At 41.0% G+C, this 22,457-nt stretch overlaps 1 protein-coding gene across 6 annotated transcripts in view; it reads left to right on the forward strand.

The window, feature by feature from the left end:
- Positions 1 to 801: 801 nt before the first annotated feature.
- SASH1 (SAM and SH3 domain containing 1) overlaps positions 802 to 22,457 on the forward strand; it is a 1,215,158-nt gene continuing 1,193,502 nt past the window's right edge. For 3 of the 6 annotated variants that reach the window (XM_073671388.1, XM_073671390.1, XM_073671391.1), the window contains exon 1: positions 823 to 2,175. In XM_073671388.1, coding sequence (XP_073527489.1) covers positions 1,711 to 2,175 — 465 coding nt within the window. In that variant the 5' untranslated portion in view covers positions 823 to 1,710. Of the gene's footprint in view, positions 2,176 to 22,457 lie in introns of all 6 variants that reach the window. The other 3 variants (XM_073671384.1, XM_073671385.1, XM_073671392.1) reach the window with 2 other exon arrangements.

The following is a 22,457-nucleotide window of genomic DNA, read 5'->3' on the forward strand; positions in this document are numbered from 1 at the left end:
GATGTATCACACTGACACTGAACACTCCTTACACTTGGATCTCTGCAAATCCCAATGACAAAACTCAGATGCCAGCTGCAGAGATTTCTACAACAAATCTGCCACGTGATGGAGATGATGGAAATGATAGTCTTTAAATCAAATAGACAAATTTGCGAAACATTAAAAAATGTGTCTATGAGCCTAATGTTACTGGTATTCCATGCCTCGTCTTGCAAGGGATCATTCTGAGATTCATTCCTGTTTATCAAGTACAAATCTAGGGGAAATTGTCTTCAAACTAGATATAGCACCCAGAATGAGATTTGCCTATAATGTGATAATATTTCAAACCACAAATAAATAAAAATAAACCCATGTAAGTCCCCGTGAAGCATCAGTCTGCATTGGATTTGATGTATTGCATACCAAAGATGCTATTAATTCCATATTGTAGAATGCACACACTGCTGCAGATGAGTGGGGTAGAAATGTTCACGGGGTCTGCTTAGGTAGCAGTTGGGGCTTCCATCAGATGGCTAGCCTCAGAACAGGTTTACAATAGGCTAATACTGAAGCCTCATCTAGGAGATTCTTACTTTCCGCTGCTATTCAGAATAACTGACACATTGGAACGTTTCACTAAAGGCTTCAGCATCCCTTGTTTGTATGAATGAGACTGGAATAAAACAGGAAATGTAAAGAATAATTAGCATTTCTGCTGTGAATTCAAGACAAATTAAGGGCTAGATAAAAGACCGGTTAGAAAGGAGGGTGAATGACACAAGCAGTCTGTCCACAGCCAAATTGCCTGCTGTATTCCCTTGCAGATTAATCTTGAATCAAAAGTCCCCTCCCCACATGCACACACGCAGCAGAGGCTGCCGGCTGAACGCCACCTCAAATCCTCTCTGTGAAGCGGCTGCAAATGTAATCTGGAACAATAACTATAAAATAGTATGCAACCGGTATTGTGCAAGGAACGTCAGGAGCTAGAAGGAACTGTTCTACCAGGTTGTAAAAATAAAGGAAGGAGTGGTCGCAGGACGAAAGGAGCCAACAAGCTGCCGGCTAACCTGAGACAATATTGCATTTTTTTCCCTGGATTGTATTGACTGGTGGAAGAGCAAGTAGTGTGTCTGGCATCCCAGAGATGAAGACAGGGCGGGAGGAGAGAAGCAAACTGTTAATAAGAGCGTGGAAGGCACAGCCTCGCAGGATTGCTCTGCCACACTAGAATACTGAAGCTAATGGGAGCAGCGTGGAAATAAAAAAGTAGCAGCGTATCGCTCAATACTAACTTGTGTGGAAAATATTTAGGGACATGGTATCAGGGTGGTGCCTGCTCTGAATTCTTCCTGCACAGTATCAGTGATGTAAGCACAGGAGACAGCTGAGGTGTAATCAGTTTACTCTTGATCTGATTGAGCAAAGCACACAGGAACTATCTACATCTACAGTCTGTCTTCTGTTCTTGGGATTGCATTATATTTCCAGTACACGGACCAGAATGACACAGGCCATCAGCTACCTATGCTGCACCGTGTCTTATTGCTGTTTCACAACTGTTTACTTGTGAGGAGTCAGCTGTCGGCACACCTTATAGGATGGTGGTTTTTACTCTAACTTTTGGATGCTTTATTTTATCATTTATGTGTTGGAAGTAAACAACAGCTCTTTCCTACCTAGAATATTTTCAAGGTTTTTCTTTTTTTTTTTGGTTAACTCACCATGTGTGCAAATATAGTATATGAATGGCTGAAAGCATTGCAGCTTTCTCAATATGCTGAATCGTTTGTGGATAATGGCTATGATGATTTGGAGGTATGCAAACAGATTGGGGACCCTGATTTGGATGCCATTGGAGTAATGATCCAGCAGCATCGGAAGAAGATCCATGATGCAGTCCACAGACTAAGAGAAGAGGAGAAAGAAGCTGCAAGTGGATTATATTTCACTTTAGAACCCCAGGTAGATTGTCCTACACCTGATATCTACACTAGTCACTTGGTGGAGCAGTATGAAACCAAAGCTTGGAGAGAAGCACAGGGTCATAAACCAGTTCCAAGGAGTAATAAAAGTGGCCAACTGAGTAAGAACTTAGTTACTTATCCTAAACTGAAGTTAAAGATCATGATAAGGGATAAACTCATTCGGGATGGAGTTAATCTCAGTAAACCACCGTTCTCCAAAAAGGTAAGATATATGCATGATGATATATGCATGATAACAATGTGCTAGTGCAAGGTGCTCATCATGATTTACAACATTGCTAAATACATAAAGATGATCAGAATTCGGATGGAAATGCATACCTGTAAATCATTCTTGATGTTGTCCTTTTTTTGGTATTATATTGTATATATGTGCTACATTATATATATTGGCACTGACTAGCATACCTGTTGCTATATGCTGTGAGTTGGTGGTGAAGCGCCCCTTGCTGGGGAGGCAGTTTTCCCAAAAGTGATTATATGCTGCACAGTCCTTTCTGGGGCTGCATCAGGCTCTGGTTTACAAACATTATATCTCATTTTGTACTTTTTTTAAATGTTATGAAGAGTTCTGGAGATAAAGGTAACGTAATATTAGCATGGGCTTCCACCACAGACACATCTATCACCTTGGTATGTCTGGTGAGGCCCTAGTTTGAGAAGCAATCAAGTAAATCCTTCTAAATGCTCAATGAGTTCCTAAACTTAAGGTGGACCATGCAGATCAAGGTGGACCTGGCATAGACATAAAGAAGACATACTGCTGTGATTATAAATCATGCCGCAGACCCTTTGCTATTTCTATGGGGAGGCTCCTCATCATATAAAGTAAATGAGTGGCTGCCAATGCAAATAGTGTAGAATAGATGTGTTACAATATTGGCATAGAAAGCCTCACTGGTTACTTCTGAGACAATATATATATATTTATAATATATTCATTGTGCCCCCTCTTGGGCATCTTAAATCACTAGGCATTGAAAACTTTGATTTGTCCAGCCATCTTATCTCCAGTGATATTTGCGGAATGACAACACTTTGTTTTTTATTTACAGCTATATAGGTCTAAAGTCTCCATCGTCTTCCTCATTACGGTTAAATACAATGAGCTGTCTGTCTATGTCTCCCATGGGCACCAGATCTGGTCGTCCTCTCACTTATTCCTCTGCAGGTCATTTCAGCACGGGTTTTGGGGGCTGTTGACAATTTAAGTATAATTGGCTTTGAAACTTTCATTTGCCACAGAGATCAGTGTTCTTTTTCCTCGGGGGAAAAGTACTGTCACATCAGCCATAGACAAGCCCGTCCTTGAAAATCAGTAACACGCAGCCATTTAGGAAGCAATGGAAAGTAAGGAGTGACATCTGAGTTCAATATAAAGGATAATCTATACAGCCTATGTCCCTTCGCTTCTTGTATATTAGTGTTTGCTGGTTCCTAGGTAATGTTTCCCTCTAAGCCTTGGAAGGTGATTGCGATAATTTTTCAATGCAGTAGGCATTCCTAAAATGAGTTTCACCTCTGTTAGATAGAAGCACTGGATAAGTGATATGGTCTACTGTTGGATGCAATAAAATCCCCAAATATTGTATGTTTTTCTTTTTTTTTTCCAATCTGGAAAAAGAATGCTGAATAGTTTTCATGTCTATGCTAGAATTTCACATTCTGTACATATCACTACAGCAGGTGGATGGCACTCCTAGCTAAGTGGTTGTGCTCATATTTTATTTTTTTTATTTATCCTGTGGAGGACCCACATGGGATCAGATATAAATTTCTTGACCAGTGAAATGTCATGAGGTCAAACTATCCATTGATTTTTCAGGTTAAATGGTAATTAGTTACTTAGCCTAGCATGTGTATATCAGCAGTGAACTAGCGGAGTGCCCTGCACTTCTGCACATTCCAGGAATGGTTTCAGCATGGATTAGTTTGGATTGTCAATGTATTTTCAGGAATGCGCTGTCTTTGTGCATACTGAAGGGGGCGATTATGGTATAAGGCATACATTTCTTTGGTGTGCATTATGGCATCAGGAATGAATTGTGCTACAGTCATATATTTAGCGTTATTCTAGACAGTTGCTGATCTGAAGGCGTCAGGAGGGATTTCTGTTTCTCTAACCATCTTCCCTTGACATAAGTAAAGTGATTGCAACGAAAAAAGTAGGAGAAACCCTGCCCCATGCAGCTGTATGGATCCATAGTATTGTTGGGAGCCTTACTGTGCCCTAATGTGCAACCAAAGAGCTTTTTATGTCAGATCCCATATTAAAAGTTGTCTCATATTGGCTATGTCTTTTACAGGTAAACCTCAGAAATGTTGAGTATTTTTCAGCAATAGTATATTGGTGCATATATAGGATGGTGTTAATTTAACCCAAATTGTATATAGTATGTTTGCTGTAGAACATTTTGTAACATCTTTAATATTCTGCAAAATAAGATCAGAAATGTTGCTGGTAGGTTCTCAGAAATAGCCTTTAACTACCAGTTACTGTTCTTCTACACAAGGTTTGGGGTGCATATTTAATGACATGAATATAAATATGCATCTGTACAGAGGATTTATTCTTATATTCATTCTTTTCCTTGGGGAAAGTGCCAAGTTGGCATATGGAGACTTATAGGCCATGCAATGTTCCTCTGGGAAATTAAATATGCAGATCACTACTTCACAGAAGAAGAGGATAGGGACTTTAGTTTGACCTGTTAGAAGTAGCATTCTTAAAAGTCATTATCCACCCTTTAAAGGGCTTTTTAAGTCATATGTAAATCCCTTTAAAGAATTGTTATTGACTTTTAGGATTGCTACTTTCAACAGGTGGCATTAGAGTCTTCCTCTGCATAAAGGTTATTTGAACATTTAATTTCCCAACTTGGTGCTTCCCGCAAAATGAAGAATGAACATAAGATGAATTCCTCTGCAAAGCTAAAGGCTTCTCTGCGTTTTGGTTAAGACCATGTGTAGTGTCTGCTGGGGTCAATGCGTATGGTCTGGACTGCTGAAGTAAAGCAGATACACTAAAGCATACTGGGCATAAGTTTCAGGGTGTGCACAATGTGACTGATATACCATAGTTATTCAGTTAGGTGACCTCTAACCCCTGTAAGGCGGCGGTGTTAACACCTTGCAGTAACTGAGGCAGTGACCCAAGCAAGTCCAACATAAACATCTTTTATTCAGCAACTTACGGGTAAACAGAAAAGTCCTCCGGTGCGCAGCCAGGTTAACATGAGTCCTTAAACATCGGTTGCCATGGGCAACGGCCGCGCCAGGCCGCTCAGAGCCTGACGGGTGCAGAGCCTTCCCAGGCGTGGGTTCAGCTACTCACAGGCCCGCCAAACTTTCCTGCTATACTCCTAGCTTATCCAACACTGAACAACACTAATCCTTAGTGCAGGGTTTTTAAAGAACCTGTGGCAAGAGCCACTGGAAAACCCGGGTTAGAGGGAGGAGGCCGCCCACTGCCTTCCTGTAGCCTCCCCCAAGTAATGAAGGCCCTGCCGGGTTTTACTAATCTGCCTTAGCCAGATAGACTGACCAGGTCAATGCTCACCTTCATTCCTGCATTGCATCCACAGGTGAGTTTGTGACTGCAATGCACTCCAATGGATTTAATAGGTCTCTGTACACATTCCGGGGGATATATAACGTCCCTCGTATACGATCCCAGTCACTACCTCACACCCCAGAATGAAGCCATGGGTCAAGGAGTTTGAGGGCCTGAGGACCCGGGGGTGTTTGAATTCACTTGGTGTGGGACCTCACACAATTTTCATGGCACATTTGCATGCACTTAAAAAACTTTTGTACTTCTCAGTACACGGTGCACACCCTTATTCTAGGCCTTTTGGCTAGAATGAAAAATGTTTTACTTTCCTGGTGGAAGTTCCGGTCAGTATTACACTGTAAAACCGCCATGGTTTATTTTCGTTGTATCCACCATTTCTCAATCTTTTCATGTGCGTCTTGTCACAAGGACTTTTTGCAGCGTGGTTCTCCATCGATGGGTGCAGGGGAAATATATAACCATTAGGTTCTGATCTCCCTGAAAATCTTTGGTTTGTTTCCTTTGGGGAAGGGTCATGAACTGTGGTGACAGCCCAAGTGGATGCTGGGAGCAAGACCGGCTCTCCCTAAGCTTCAGCGAAGGAAGGATACCGATCCCTTACCCTCGCTAGTGCCTTCTGGTCTAGAGTAATGAAGAAAGATTCATTTGGGACCCTTCTCCTTTTAGTGTTGCACTGGTCACTTTTTTAGCGCACTTGGGTGGAGAGCATGATCTCGGACGCCTAAACAAATGTGTCTGCAGATGGAGGTTATGGTTTGGCAGTATATTTTAAGTCAATGCAATTTAAATGGTTAATATTCACTTTCAGACTTGCTACCTCTCTTTCTCTGTGAAGAGGCATTTTGAAAATATTCATTTTTGTCGAGTTAGCAGCTTATATATGCTTCCACTACTATCATATTTTTACGTTCAATCATTATACTGGACCATGCGGTTCTACCTTTGCCAAGAGGTAAATACACATCATTTCCATAACTTCTCTTTTAGAAGATACTACCATAAAGAACCCCATAGTTAACATTATGTACAGGGCAGGTTTCTGTAGAATTCTGCATAGAAATCTACAGCAGGTTATAACACTGATCACATTGAATGCTTACCTCTAGACACATTTATGCTAAGTATTCAAAGAAGGGTAGTGTGTGGTTGCAGTGTCTGCAATGATTTTCTTCTTTGTTATTAGAGCTGCATATTTATGGGCATATTCCATCCTTTAGAAATTTCACTAGTATTCTATTGATTTGTTAATTTACATTGTCTGTGCTGTCCTGCAAGCATCACTTCAGGGTATGTTCACTTTCCGAATTAACGCAGACACATATTTACTACTGAATCCTTAGCAGAAATCTAAAGCTAGCACTCAGATCTGATGCAGATGTATTGTTTGCTGTTGTCCAGATCCACATTAGAATTATCCCTACATAATGGGACTCATTTTTTGGCATTTCCATGCAGAATATGCTAAAATAATTAGCATGCTATTTATTTTTATATCTGATTTTTTTTCCATGATGGTGCCAAATATCCATCCAGATTTAGTCCTCTGAATGTAAAGAAGCGCCATTCGGATGCAATGGAGGCGGGTGATCATCAAAATTGACATAGAGACAGTTCTGAAATCTGTATTGAATCCTTATTGTCTATGAAATGCAGAAGAGACAGGGAGTAGACAAAATCATCACTGACCTCATCACTGTGAGGCTTTGTGGAGAGAATATAAAGATAACTGCGTAGGTATTTGCCTTAAAGGAACAGTAAACCTAGAGATGAATAATGAGCGTAAAAGAAGTCTTTGCAGATTGTCTTGCTGGGGCTGGGGCTACACAGCAACTTTGGCTTCTACACAGGTCGCACAACCAAAAATTACTGTATGCCAGTGCTACGTCAAAGCATAATGCAAGTGTAACACAATCACATTGCGACCTGCAATGTACCACGACTGTGACAAATAAGTCTTAAAAATTCAGAACCAGTTGGCTTATTGTGACTTTCTTGTCACTGTCACGGAACCCTGCAGTTCACAATGTAAATCCATTCACATTGCACTGTGCTGCGAAGTAGAAGCAACATTTAATGATCTTTGACTGAGCGACCTGTGTTGAATCCAAAGTCGCCATGTAGCCCTACCGAAAAGAATGTGACTCCATTTATCTTGTCTCCCATTACAGAAAAAGCAATAGGGTGAGCTTCTTCTAAAGCAGGTGTGCAAGGTCTGAAAATGGTTAGACTTGAGAAGATGGAGATAATGGGCTGATCTTCAGAGACAATAGTCTCACACATTTACCTCTACTTATCGACAGTCCCAAAGCAGTCATGACAATCTCGTGAACTATAGTATTGTCAGGGCTGACAGAATCATGCTCAAAGTGGACTATTTGGGGACATACAAACCAGGCTTACATCACCATAATCATCATTCAGATATCCATAATCAACAAACAAGGAGTCAATATAGCCAAAGAAAATGTAATAATTTTATTCTAAATATAAAATGCATTCAAATGCACAGATCATTTTTATTCATTAAGCAAAAAACAGAGAAAATTTGGCAACATTGGCATAAGTAAAAATTTTGCACACGTCTAGGCCATTCTAATAACAGTACATCCCATATGAAGCATTAAGTGCAGTAGGTAACTGAATTACCAATACGTAGACACATAAATCAGAGTGCGAAATTCACAATGTTACAAATGGCCTTACCCATCATGTGTTTGTCCCACTCTCGCCTTCTACGGACCCTCATCATTCAGATAGTTCATAAATATTAGATCAGAGGGGTTCTGACCACTCATGTGCTCCTACACCAGTATGGCCAAGGTGACGAGAAGTCGTAAGTAGTGGTGACTGAGCGTATACACTGCCACTCCTTACTACAGGGGTATGGGAAGAAGTGAACTAGCTGTAAAAACCTACCAGTGATCACCTATAAAACATTGCTATAGATAGGACAAGAAATTATATAAAAATAAAACATCTGCTGTTTATTCTTTCAGGCAGGTCTCTTGTTGCATGTAATAAGCACTGACATTAAGAGTAGTGTTCTCCTGTCTTGTGGCATGGTTCATCTGACGAATGACTCCTTTTACCTAATGAGTCTTGTCAGGAATACGGCATGCTATTGCTGAATAGTAGGACACTGGATTCTGACTATAGTGGCTTTTAATTAGACAGCGCAAACATAGTATAACAACAGGCAGATCTAGAGTTTACATCCTATTAATGGAATCTGTCATACAGACAGACTTAATTTGTTGTGGAAGTCTTCATGCTTGTGATGCAGAAGTTAAAGTGTCTTCTCTTCTCTATCCAGTATCGTGGTCTTTTGAGTCTCATTTAAATAAATGGCTCTTTACATAATTTCAGTCAGGAATTTTAATCGATTGCAAGCTATAAAGCAGCATAATGCACAGCAGTAACAATATTTTACAGAGAAGGCAGAAGGCGCAGGTTGTATAGGTTGTATATGGCGCCAATAGATACATTTCTGGTATCTGCTTGGACTAGAATCAAGAAGACTACCATAGAATAGGAAGTTATCTGACTGATTAATTTTAGGCACTAGTGACTCGCCCAGGGGAATGGGGATGACTCGGTGGTCGGCTCCCGGGCCCGTACCCTGGAGTCTCTCCTTAAAAAGGGTGGATAATTTGTTAAGTTTATAAAAGAGTTCGTGAAGCCACCTGTGGCTTCTGGTGAGGATCACCAGCGCTGCGCAGTCCACTGAGGCCGATGATAAGGCAGCTTGATGGTATAGCTCCCCACAGGTGGAGCTAGGCCTCAGGGCAGTGTAGGGAAATGGATGCAGGGCAGGCGAGACCCAGCAAGGTCAGAGCAAGAACAGGGACAGACACGATAGTCACTTCAATACCTTTTACTGATGGAAATTCAGGCACGTCCCGGAGCACTGTAGGGTGAAGGGTGCATGTCAGGATCCTCCCCAATGAGCGGGTTTTGGGCCTCCTGCTTCTTGCCTCTGCGTAGTAAGTTTCTGACCTGCCTGGAGCTAGGCCTAACTTTGTCTCTGTCCTGCGCTGGCTGACCTTGTGGTAGGGCCTTTTCTTGGAGTACACGCACCTTAGCTGTGGGCCTATGTGTCTCCCGGCTCTGTTACGTATCAGCACTTTAGAGATCCTGGGACTTGTAGTTCTCCAGGGATTCCGGTTATATCTTACTGGGTCATAGAGATCCTGGTAAACTTCGGACCCGGTGTCCGGTAACTGATTCGGGGTGAGCCAATTAAGCTCCTCTGCCCCCTATGTACTAACTCTCCTCTTGCCTTCGGCCTACTCGGGCCCACACTAGGCTACTCACACTAACGGCAGCTTGCCGCGCTTCACCGATCTTATGGCGCCGACACACCTAAAGCTCACCACTCTGAGCTACAACTGAGTCTAGAACGTGCTCCACTGCAGACTGACCTCTCTCAGGCTTTTGCACTGCGGGAACTCTCTCAACAGGTTTGCTTTCTGTCAACTCCAGTCTAGATTAGACTAACTGCTGCCTGGCCCCACCTTCTCTATTTATCTATCCCTAACGGGCTCCCTCTGGTGGTCTGAGGTGGAAGGTGGAGATGTGTGAATGGTTATGGGGGCCTCTTGTGGAGGAATCCATCAATACACCCTTCTAGGATCTGTGATACCAAGCACAGCTGGGCGTCACACTAGCAAGAATGAAAAACTTTAGGGTAGATTCATTTGCTTCAGATTTGCTGAAAACATTTCTAGAACTGCCCCATTCATGTGACAGGACTTGCAGAAATCCATGTGCTTTCTGCAGAAACAGCTTTATTTAGATTCATCAACCTACTGTGTGTGACCATACTTTAAGAGACATTGGCCCTGGTAAAAAAAAATCTCTAAAAAGGGTGCAATTCTACATAATGGCCTCTGTTATAGTTTTCATAGTTTTTAAGGTTGAAGGTAGATATAAGTCCATCAAGTTCAACCTATAACCTAACATGTTGATACAAAGGAAGGCAAAAGCCTCTTGGAGCAGATGCTAATTACCCGATATTAGGGTAAAAATTCCATCCCAACTGCACATATGGCAATGAGACCAGTTTCCTGGATCAGTGTCCCACCACAGAATCTAGTACCCATAACCTGTATTATTATGTTTTTCAAAAAATAGTTTATAGAAGAATTACGGCATAATGGCTTATGATTAACAAAAATAAGTGAGTTTTTGTTGAGAAATCCGAGAAATGTCTTTGCCTTTACTGACCACAGCGTTACACTGCAATATATGTGGCGTCATGTGGTATATATACATAGTTTATTCTACAAATTGGGTTTCATATATAAAAAGTAAGGGTGTTATTGTTGCCCTCAATCTGCAAAAATTACAAATACAATCTCAGTGGTTGTTATGGACATCAATGACAATTTTTGTTAAAACAGTTATGTGTTAGGCAAGTATTCACTTGAGTATTCTTGTTCTAATAGTACCTAGAAGCAATTTGTGTATGCCCTACAGCTTAGTACCTCATGCTGCTAATTTCTAGTAGTAGTGAAAAGAATTGGGAACGTCTACTGTTCATAATGTTTGACAACTCAAAGATTAAAGGCTAAAGACTAAATATACATTAGACTTAGTTTGGCTAAACCCACCGATAGCGACGGGTTCAGCTGACAGTCTAATGTGCATGGGGGCCTCAGCCAATTGATCATCGGTGAGATGACAATTAGGTATGTCCAATTTCGGACTGCAAATCACTTTGTTCTCTTAGAAATAAGCCGTTACTATATAGGTCTATCGGCGGTCTTCTCATAGAGAACACAGGCGCTCTCAACCTTGCTCCTGTGTATGGGAGAAACGGCAAAGATGGCTGTCGGCCGAAAGACTGAAGCCCTGCTAATGTGTATGACCAGCTTGAGCGTCTCATTTATGATAACTATATAAAAGTAAAACTATTTTTGTTGCCAAAGCAGCCATTTATAGCGCATCCACACATGCCCAGGAGGTAAGGTGGCCACTGCCAGCTCCCAAGCAGCAAACAGATTTGCCACAGACACATAAAGTGGGACATTTATGATGAGCTATTGGCCTGCAAAGGGCCCATATACTGTTCTTGCACAAGGGCCCTCATCTGTGTGTGTCTGCTGCTGACTGGTGCTGTGGGCAACAAGCACAGTTTTTCTTTTAGACAGTTTTGATAAATCTGCCCATAACTGACCCAAACAAACATATAACCTGCTTTGCAGTAAACTCACCTTTCCCAGGATCAAAGCTATTTTCCCATTAATAAGACACTCCCGTGCAGTCGAGGAGTGTAGGCCAGCATAGTTTATCTTCTCTTGGTGATACTAATAACATTTTAAAATTACATGTATTAAAAAACTGAGAAAAAATAGCTAGTTAAAGTGAATCTATCACCAATTTTTCAAAATACAAACTACAAATACATTATTAAGTTAACCTCTTGGACCCTCGTTGGGTTTTTGCCTTCTTCTGGATCAACATGTTAGGTTAGTTACTCTTTGGACTTCTTTCTACTTTCACCCTTAAAACTATAAGAAGGGTGCTGTATTTCTTTTGAAAATCCATGTTAAAATGGCTGTATAATCCTTACTGAAAGTTTAACTCAATCTCCATCCACCTAGCCTGATCGACAGCTCCTGCTGCTGCTGCTGAAATCTCACACTGTTCAGTACAAGCTGTAGCTGTCAGCCATGTGAATACACTTGGACTACAAAACCATTCTGACATGCGTATTCAAATCAGTACACCATCCTCATCAGGTCTAAGAGATCTATTCAATAATGTATGCAGCTTTTACTGGGAAATTTGACAGATCCATTTTAATGCACCCTTTAATAAAAAAACAAAAATATTGGCCCTCATTTATTATGTTTTTGTCAGATTTTGATTTAAAAAAAAAAGCGCAGTTTGTCAAAAAGTGAGATATTGCACACATTTTTGCTTTCTTCACTATGCTCACCGGAAACTGAAAAAAAAAAATGTTATGGCCAAAGTATAGTAGGTACAATGATCATGTTTTAGACAGATTTATTAAGATGAAAGAAGACTGCACACATTTTGGTGCAAACCTACAGCAGCTCTTAGATTTTATTTCCTGAATTTCAGGCATGTGCCTTTTAATAAATTTGCAGATGTTTTTTTTTTTTGCAAGAAAGTTTAATTTAAATACATTTCTGTGATAACAAATATACAGTTACACTCAATCTTGCATTAATAGGATTAATGCTGGACTTTCATCCATTATAATGGTACTAGATGGTGGCCAGATTCTAACGCATCGGGTATTCTAGAATAGGTATGCGGCCGACCGGGCGCAATCAGCAGAGCGGTGTTTAAATTTGGCGCCAAAATCGCTGATTGGTCGAGGCCGGCAACCTCGACCAATCAGCAAAGCGGTGTTAAAATTTGGCGCCTATATCGCAGATTGGTCACGGCCGGCGGTCGCGACTAATCAGCAGAGCGGGGTTTAAATTTGGTGCCAATAATGCTGATTGGTCGCGGCCAGCGAACGCGACAAATCAGCAGAGCGGGGTTTAAATTTGGCGGCAATAACGCTGATTGGTTGCGGCCGGCGGTCGCGACCAATCAGCAGAGCGGTATTTAAATTTGGCGCCAATAATGGTGATTGGTCACGGCCGCGACCATTCAGCAGAGCGGTGTTTAAATTTGTCGCCAATAATGCTGGTTATTCGTGACCGGTAACCGCGACCAATGAGCAGAGCAGTGTTTAAATATGGCGCCAATATCGCTGATTGGTCGCGGCCGGCCACCGCGACCAATCAGCGAAGCGGTGTTTAAATTTGGCGCCAATATCGCTGATTGGTCACAGCCGGTGGTTGCGACTAATCAGCAGAGCGAGATTTAAATTTGGCGCCAATACTGCTGATTGGTCGCGGCCGGCGACCGCGACCAATCAGCAGAGCGGTGTTTCAATTTGCCACCGGGGAGCGGCGCTGCCTGTGCAGGTACTTCCGCTGCGAGCAGCTGGGAGATGAGCGGCTGCTCGCAGCAGAGGCATCCCGACCGGCGGCGCCGCTCCTCGGTCCTCCATTCACCCTTGCCGTCGGGAGATCATAGCGCTGTTTAAATTAGGCGCCAATCTCGCTGATTGGTCGCGGTCGGCTGGCGGCCGCAACCAATCAGCAGAGCGTTGTTTAAATTTGGAGCCAATCTCGCTGATTGGTCACGGCTGGCAGCCGCGACCAATCAGCAGAGCGTTGTTTAAATTTGGCGCCAATCTCGCTGATTGGTCGTGGCTGGCGTCCACGACCAATCAGCAGAGCGTTGTTTAAATTTGGCGCCAAAATCGCTGATTGGTCGTGGGCAGCGGCCGCGACCAATCAGCACAGCGGTGTTTAACTTTAGCGCCAAGATCACTGATTGGTCGGGTGCGGAGACCGCAACCAATCAGCGAATCGTATTGGTGAGGACTGGGGAGCGCCGCTGCCTGTGCGGCTACTTCCGCTGCGAGAAGCTGGGACATGAGCGACTGCTCGCAGCAGAAGTATCCCGTCCCGCAGCGCCGCTCCCCCGTCCTCCCTTGACACCCTAGCCGCTGATCTCCCGACAGTAGCCGCATGGTGTTACTAAGGTCCTGACATTTGTGTTCAAAATCGCTGATTGGTCGCGGGCAGCGCCCGCGGCCAATCACCGATTTGGGCGCCACATTTAAATAGCGCCCGCGACCAATGACCGATCTTGCAGAAACATTTAAACACTGCTGTGCTGATTGGTCGCCGACGCTGCCCGCGACCAATCACCGATTTGGGCGCCACATTTAAATAGCGTCCGTGACCAATCAGCACAGCGGTGTTTAAATGTGTCTGCAAGATCGGTCATTGGTCGCGGGTGCTAATTAAATGTGGCTCCCAAATCGGTGATTGGTCGCGGGCAGCGTCCGCGACCAATCATCACAGCAGTGTTTAAATGTGTTTAACTTTTGCCGCAAGATCAGTGATTGGTTGCGGCCGAAGACCAATCACCGATTTGTGCGCCATATTAAATAGCGGTCGCGGCCAATCACCGATCTTGCAGACACATTTAAACACCGCTGTGCTGATTGGTCACGGACGCAATTTAAATGTGGCGCCAAGATCGGTGATTGGTCGCGGGCGCTATTTAAATGTGGCGCCCAAATCGGTGATTGGTCGCGGGCAGCGTCCGCGACCAATCAGCACAGCGGTGTTTAACTTTTGCGGCTAGATCGGTGATTGGTCTCGGTCGAAGACCGCGACCAATCATCGAATCGTATTGGTGAGGACCGGGGAGCGCCGCTGCCTGTGCGGCTACTTCCGCTGCGAGAACCCGGGACATGAGCGGGCGCTCGCAGCAGAAGTATCCCGACCCGCAGCGCCGCTCCCCGGTCCTCCCTTCCGCATGGAGGTCAGCGGCGCCGGCGGTCGAGGTCCTTCTGCTGCTAGCGGCTGGGAGATGAGCGCCTCGTTCCGGTCATCTCCTGGCTGCATCTCCGTCCCGCAGATGAGCCGCTAACGGCCGCCATCTTTTTTCAGAAATCCCGCGGCGCTGATTGGCCGCTGCTGGACCAATGAGCGACGCGGGATTTCCAGGACAGACAGACAGACAGAAAGACAGACAGACAGAAAGACAGACAGATGGGATAAGACGATTATATATATAGATGTGCACACAATGACTTTTAGATGCTGGGTAACTGATCACATTTTTTAAAGAAGCACTTCCATCAAAGGTTTTAATTTCTTAATATATTGCAATTATCATATTATATAGCACTGTGTACTTACAATTGCTCATTTTGCCCCTCTACATAGTTAATTCTTCTCTTTTACATTAGGTTCATGACATCACCTGATTAAGAATAGACTAGCTGAATCCTTCTAAGCTCTATGTAGAAATTGGAGGTCAATTTTCCCGGTATGAGTCATCCCCCTCTTCAAATCCTGCCCCAGCTGCTCAGCTCCTCCCCCTGCCTGGGAGTTTGCAGTGATGACTCATGCAGGGAAAAAAGACCTTATAGACCTAATGGAAAAGGGGAGAATTAACTTGGTACATGGGCAAAATAATTAATTGTAAGCACACAATGCCATATAATATGATGATTGCTATATATTAAGAGGATAAAAAAATGATGGGAGGAGTGCTTCTTTAAGCAGAAGATGCATTAGTAAAACGCTGACTATGTTTTTTCTGACGCATCTTTTCAAATGTTTTTAGTGGCGGCTGCTAGAAGAATGTCCAGGTCACTTCTTTTAGCCATGGAAAGAAGCTCAAAAAGATGGAACATATGCACAGCAAGTCGTTTTGACATTGCAAGGCATATGTTCATTCTTTTTTGCATTTTTTAAATGCTCACAGGTGGGCCCGCTCCAAAACACAACTGAAAAAGATGTTGTGTGCACACACTCTTAGACTTCATAGTTAAGTACTCGAGATGATTGAACTTTTTGGATTTCGAGTTTGCAAATGTTTCCCTAAAATTGACAATTGCTATGAATGAAAAATGACACATATCTGAAATTATAAATAGCAAATGTTAAAAAAAAAATATTAAAAACATTACAGCAGAGAGACGACAAATCCATTGCTGACCTATTGCCCTCTACTGCGTTGAAATTACCAGTGGCACAAATCAATATGTACTTTTAGCTTTTCACTGAATATAGCGAGTGACACCATCATAGCTTCACAATAGCTTGGAGTTCTCATACTATGGCAAGGCATTTTCTGGGTCTGGAGATAAGAAAACTCCAGTCTCCACAAGTCCTATTGAAAATAAGGGCCCTGCTACAGAAGTAAATACAGATTGGTATATACATACAGTATACTTCTATCTATCTATATTACAGGGTGGTCCATTTATATGGATACACCTAAATAAAATGGGAATGGTTGGTGATATCAACTTCCTGTTTGTGGCACATTAGTATATGGCAGGGGGAAAACTTTTCCAGATGGGTGGTCAAACAAAGTACAGGTGCTCGGCACACCCTAGGCGTGGCTGGACATTTAAGTGCACCTTCCCTCCTGCTTCTTTTCCATCTATGTCCACCCTTCTCTGGCTCTATGAAGCCAGAGCTGTTAATTAAAGATGAGGAGGGTGAAGAAAAGAGGAAAAGCAAGTAGGTGTAAAGGTGTACTTAAATGTTTGGCCACACCAAGGATGCACAGAGCACCTGTACTTGGTTTGAACGGTCAAAATCCCTTTAATGCTGTGGATCATCAGCTTCAAGAGAACCATTGACTTCTTGCTCTGCTGTGCCATGGTCCCCCCTTCATTTATGCCTACTCAGATGTTTGAATGGTTACATTTTTAGATACATGTGGACTCTGTGAGTCCAATTTGTCTAAGTTTCACACCAGTATTCTGGAGAAAGAACTTTGAAAAGCTTTTAGCCAAATTAAGGCACAACTTGGGAGTCTAATTCATGACGTGAAGAATGTGTCATCACCTGCAGATAGGATATGTTCAATGGAAAGAAATAAAGTATTCACTATATTATGTTGAATGCATTTTATTATCAGATTACAGAAAATATTTTACAATAAAGATATGCTTCAAGTTCTGCATTATTATTATGGATACATTTTAGAAAGACTTCCAGGCCAGAACTTTGTATTATAATTGATATTTTTATCAACACCTATTACATGCAAGCGAACCCCCAAAGTTTTCTAAGAGGAAGAGGCTTAAGGACATGTCAGCATTTTTTGTTCTCAAGTATCTTTTCTTGCATCTTTTTGGTCATTTCCTGAGCTCTTGTTCGTCATTTTTGACCACCAGCATTTTTTTTTTAGTGTTTCCAGCAATTTTGTGTTGTCTTTTGTACTGGTGTCTTCTGGTCATTTTATTTTTTCCATTCAGTAATGAAAAAAACACTAGGGTTTCTGAAGCTTAAATGCCTGGAAAATATTCAGAGATGCTCAGTGGTCTTCCTGGCGTCTTTTGAGCCTTCCCATTGACTTGGATTGTAAGTATAGAACTTCTGAGCGGAAGATGGCTGAAGAATGGTCAGGTCACTTCTTTCAGATGCTTGGCATCTCTTGAAACCTGAAGCAGGTAAAATATGCCTGAACATATGCTCAGCAAGTCATTTGTACATATAAATGCATATGTTCATTCTTTTGGGCGTTTTCTGAGCACCTTTTCAGGTGTGGGGGGGGGGTTTTGGACTGGACCGCCTGAGAAAGTTATCGTGTGTACATACCCTAAATGACAAGAGCGTTTCAGTTCTCGAAATGTAGTAGTTTTTCTCTAATATGTGGAAACTCTTAAGTCTTTGGGAATAAGACAGACTAGAAATATGATGGTCACAAACATCTGGAATGGATTCTGGTCATTGTGTTATTCATCCAGAACACACCATTAAGGCTTTGTCCTATTGAACAATTAGATTTGAAAAATTGTCTTGTAGGTTGCAAAATAACAAGCTATTTTTTTCTGTGAGCTAAAATCTAACCTTCTTCACACTGATTAGTGGATCTTTTTCAACAACACAGTCATTCATGATCAATTATCACACCTTATCGAAGTGAATTCTAGTCTCATTCATTACACTTATCAAAAGAGATTGTGATATAGTCTTTATTTGCATATAAATAGAAGTTTGGATTATGGATTGAATCACTTTCACTAATGACAATATCAGTGGGTTTTTTTTGCTCGTCTATATGATATGTTATGCAACATTCTTGTAATCAGATGTACTAACCTGAATCTACTTTACCTATGAACTTATTTTAAGATGTACAGATTTATTACAACAATGGTGATGTTCTTATAGAATCCAATCAGATTGCAGATAATATTTCTTGAAAAGGGAAATTTCATTTTAAAATAATAATTTGTGTTTGTGTTGCAGTGTTTTATTTCTTTTTAACATTAAATATCAGAAAAGGTAGTGTTTGGCATCAAATTCATTTTAGCTCAGTAAAATATTGTAAAACATCAAACTTACTTTCCTTTCCTGTATTTAGGTTTATTTATTGGTACGACTGTTGTCTGAACCGATTGGCCAAATATAACATGGTAACCACCTGCATCAGCCACTAGGGGAGTTTAGGAGCTTGCTGCATACTGTTATACATTGAGCTTAACAATATGGCAGTATCCAGTAACCTATATTCCCTCTAGTGGTTCATGGAAGTTATTATTAAGAGTAACCATCTTTTCATTAGTTTCATACCATAATCATTTTTTCAATAGTGCAAACAAAGGTAACAAAATGTATACTTTGAGGATGTACTGGAGTGGGGACCAAAGAGTGCACAAATATGGTGATACCCCAATGGGAGAGAACAGAGATACTGTACGTGTGGTTGTGCTCACCTAGGGGTGTTTTGACAAGGCACTGCTTTTTGATGCTGGACCAGCACTTTTTTAAAGACAAAAACAGACAAAAACCTTTTTTTGTCTTGAAACACATAGATAATAACATTCCTGTTATTCCGTCTGAAGAGTCTTAATTCCAGCTTCACAGCTCTTTTAGCCGTGTTTTATCCATTTATGCAAACTTTATACTTATTTACTTACTTTCATATTAAAAAAGGCTCACTCTCCTCTTGCCAAACTAATTTACTCTGTCTCTTGTACTGATCATTTACTCTGTATTCAGTGTTAAAATCCATTTTCAGTGAACACAATTATCAGCCTACTGAGGAATCGGGTTACATTTGCTGCCCATAGAAGTCTGTGGAAAGTGAAGGGGAGAAAGAGGGAGGAGATAGAGAGGCAGAAACACATAGGGGCCATGCTGCTGTTTTATACACTGATGACACTGGTACTGTTTTTTTCTGGTACTGGTTTCATACGGATGTGTGAAGGGGGCCTAACGGTCTGCTGCAAAGAAGTAGGGGAGCAGGAATCCCTGTTTCTGTGAATTGTGTATTGGAAAACATCATAGCAGTAAATCTTCCGCAATTAGTTCAGGGAAAACTGACAATTACACATGTTGCCTTCAAAGTGGGAAACTGGTGATAAATGCAGGAAATACGTCATAAATTAAATAAATAGATAGATAAATAAATAAATTGAAATAGTGCTAGACCTCATGAACCCACCCAACACTTATTCTGAAAAGTTGTCTAAAGCAAGAGATACACTTTAAGTAAATGTCTATGAAAAGAACATTTCTTTTAGAACATGTAGCTGTATTGCTGTATTAAATTGAATTAGTAAATACATTTATGGGTAATAATGTCACAATTCTAATATGTAGATATTTTATGTAATATGTCTAACATCATATTTTCCAATTCAAAGAGAAAGCTCGTGTGTAGTACATAGTAAGTGAGGTTTACCCAAATACTAGTCTCATGTCTGATCATTTCCCTGGGCCTGCTTTTGTCCTTATATATACAAACAGATAAATTTGCCATTTCAGCAACAGAACTGAGCAGACCTATAAAACATAGTCTGAAAATTCTGTTTATATAAATACCCAAGCAATATATCACTGCCACGTATCTGTTAAAAATGAAGCTAAGTGCACCTTATCACTCACCTGTGATTGATTTAAAAGCTTTTATGCTTTCTTGATAATTTTGCTCCTGTGAGAAAGTCACAAAATAATAACTTGTATTCTTGCAGTGCGCTGAAGATAAATTTTGTTAGATAATTATAGTTTGGTTTTTGACAGATAAACTATATTCTAAAAGCTTTTTGGGTGTGTTCATAGAAAAATTGAATATGCATAAAGCTTTCAGTAGTAAATTGTTGCCAAGCAGGCACTTAGTATAAAAAAGGAGGAGTAGAGTTGTTGAATCTATAGTATGTGTCATATCCCAAGCATGGTTTACTTATTCCGCAATATATTATATAGTATTGATTTAATGCTTTATGTGTACCGCTTTGCCTATAAACCTTGGGTATGTTAATTCTAGATGAGTAAAACAAGAAAAAGGTTTTTTTTATTGGACATGTTGTTTTAGCTTAAAATTTAAATGTAAATGTCCATCTTTTTATTTTCTATTTAAATATATTCAAAATGTTATGATTGCCAAATTGTACATATATATAGTTATAGCTGCTGGAGGTTTGTCCTCTAAATAGATATGAATTTAACCCCTTCACCACACAGTTTGTTTTCACCTTTATGGTCAGGTCAAATTTTACAATTCTGACCACTGTCACTTGATAAGGTAATAACTCTGGAACGCTTCAACGGATCCCAGTGATTATGAGACAGTTTTTTCATGACATATTTTACTTCATGACAGTGGTAAAATTTGTTTGATATGACTTGTGTTTATTTGTGAAAATAACGGACATTTTATAAAAATTTTCAAACTTAATTTTTATGTCCTTAAAGCAGAGAGTTATGTCACACAAAATAGTTAATAAATAAAATTTACCACTTGTCTACTTTACATAAGTATCATTTTTGAAACATACCTTTTTATGTTAGGAAGTTAGAAGAGTTAAAAGTTGATCAGCAATTTCTCAATTTTCCAACAAATTGTACAAAACCAATTTTTGAAGGGACTTTGAGGGGCCTATAAGATAGACAATTCGCAAAAGTGACACCATTTTAAAAACTGCACCCCTCAAAGTTCTCAAAACCACATTCAATAAGTTTATTAATGCTTCAGGTGCTTCATATGAACTAAAGGAATGTGGAAGTAAAATATGAAAATTTTACTTTTTCCCTCAAAAATGTTGATTTAGCCCCAAATCTTTCATCTTCACAAGGGTAACAGGAGAAAATGAACCTTACAATTTGTTGTCCAATTTCTCTTTAGTACACCGATACGCCATATGTGCTGGGTGCCATGTCGCGTTTGGAGAGCCCCTGATGTGCCTAAACAGTGGAAACACCCCACAAGAGGCTCCATTTTGGAAACTACACCCCTCAAGGAACTTATCTAAAGGTGTGGTGAGCACCTTGATCCCACAGGTGCTTTACAGAATTTTATAGCGTTGAGCCGTGAAAATGAAGCAATACATTTTTCCTGTAAAAATGTTGGTTTTGCCCCAATTTTTTCAATTTCACAATGGTAACAGGAGAAAATGAACTATATAAGTTCTTGTGCAATTTCTCCTGAATATGGAAATACCCCTTATGTGGTGGAAAACTACTGTTTGGGTGCACGGCAGGGCTCAGAAAGGAAGGAGTGCTATTTAACTTTTGGAGTGCAAAATTGTCTGGAATCGATAACAGGTGCCATGTCGCATTTGGAATGCCCCTGATGTGCCTAAACAGTGGAAATCCACCACAAGTGACCCCATTTTGCAAGCGTCACCTCTTGAGAAATTCTTCTAGGGGTGTATTGAGCATTTTTAACCCTCAAGCGATTCACAAAATTGTATAATATTGGGTTTAGTCAATGGAAAATTACCATTTTTCCACTAAAATGTTGCTTTAGCCCCAAGTTTTTAATTTTCAGTAGGAGTAATAGGAAAAATTGAATCATACATGTTTATACACAATTTCTCCTGAGTACCTGAATACCTAAAATGTTGTTAAAAACTACTTTTGAGGCACAGTGAAAAGCTCAGAAAGGAAGGAGCTCCGTATTGGAGTTCAGATTCTGCTGGAATGATTTGAGGGTGCTATGTCATATTGGCAGAGCCCCTGAGGTGCCAGAACAGCGAAACCCCCCACAAGTGACCCCATTTTACAAACTACACCTCTCGGTGAATTCATCTATGGGTGCAGTGAGCATGTTGACACCACTTGTGCCTCACAGATTTTTTTACCATTGAGCGATGAAGAAAGAATAATTACGTTTTTACCACTAAAATGTTGTTTTAGACCCAAGTTTTTAATTTTTCTAATGGGTAATAGGAAAAAATGAACCTCACAGTTTGTTGTGCAATTTCTTCTGAGTGAACCAATACCCTACATGTAACCTGGAACAACTTTTCAGGCACAGTGGAGAGTGCAGTAATCATATTGACACCATGGGTATGTCACAGAATTTTATACCATTGGGCAGTGAAGAAAAAATAA

Source organism: Phyllobates terribilis, unplaced genomic scaffold (assembly GCF_046119375.1).
Source record: "Phyllobates terribilis strain yellow unplaced genomic scaffold, ASM4611937v1 Scaffold_3__8_contigs__length_932513732, whole genome shotgun sequence".
In the NCBI taxonomy this organism is placed as follows: domain Eukaryota; kingdom Metazoa; phylum Chordata; class Amphibia; order Anura; family Dendrobatidae; genus Phyllobates; species Phyllobates terribilis.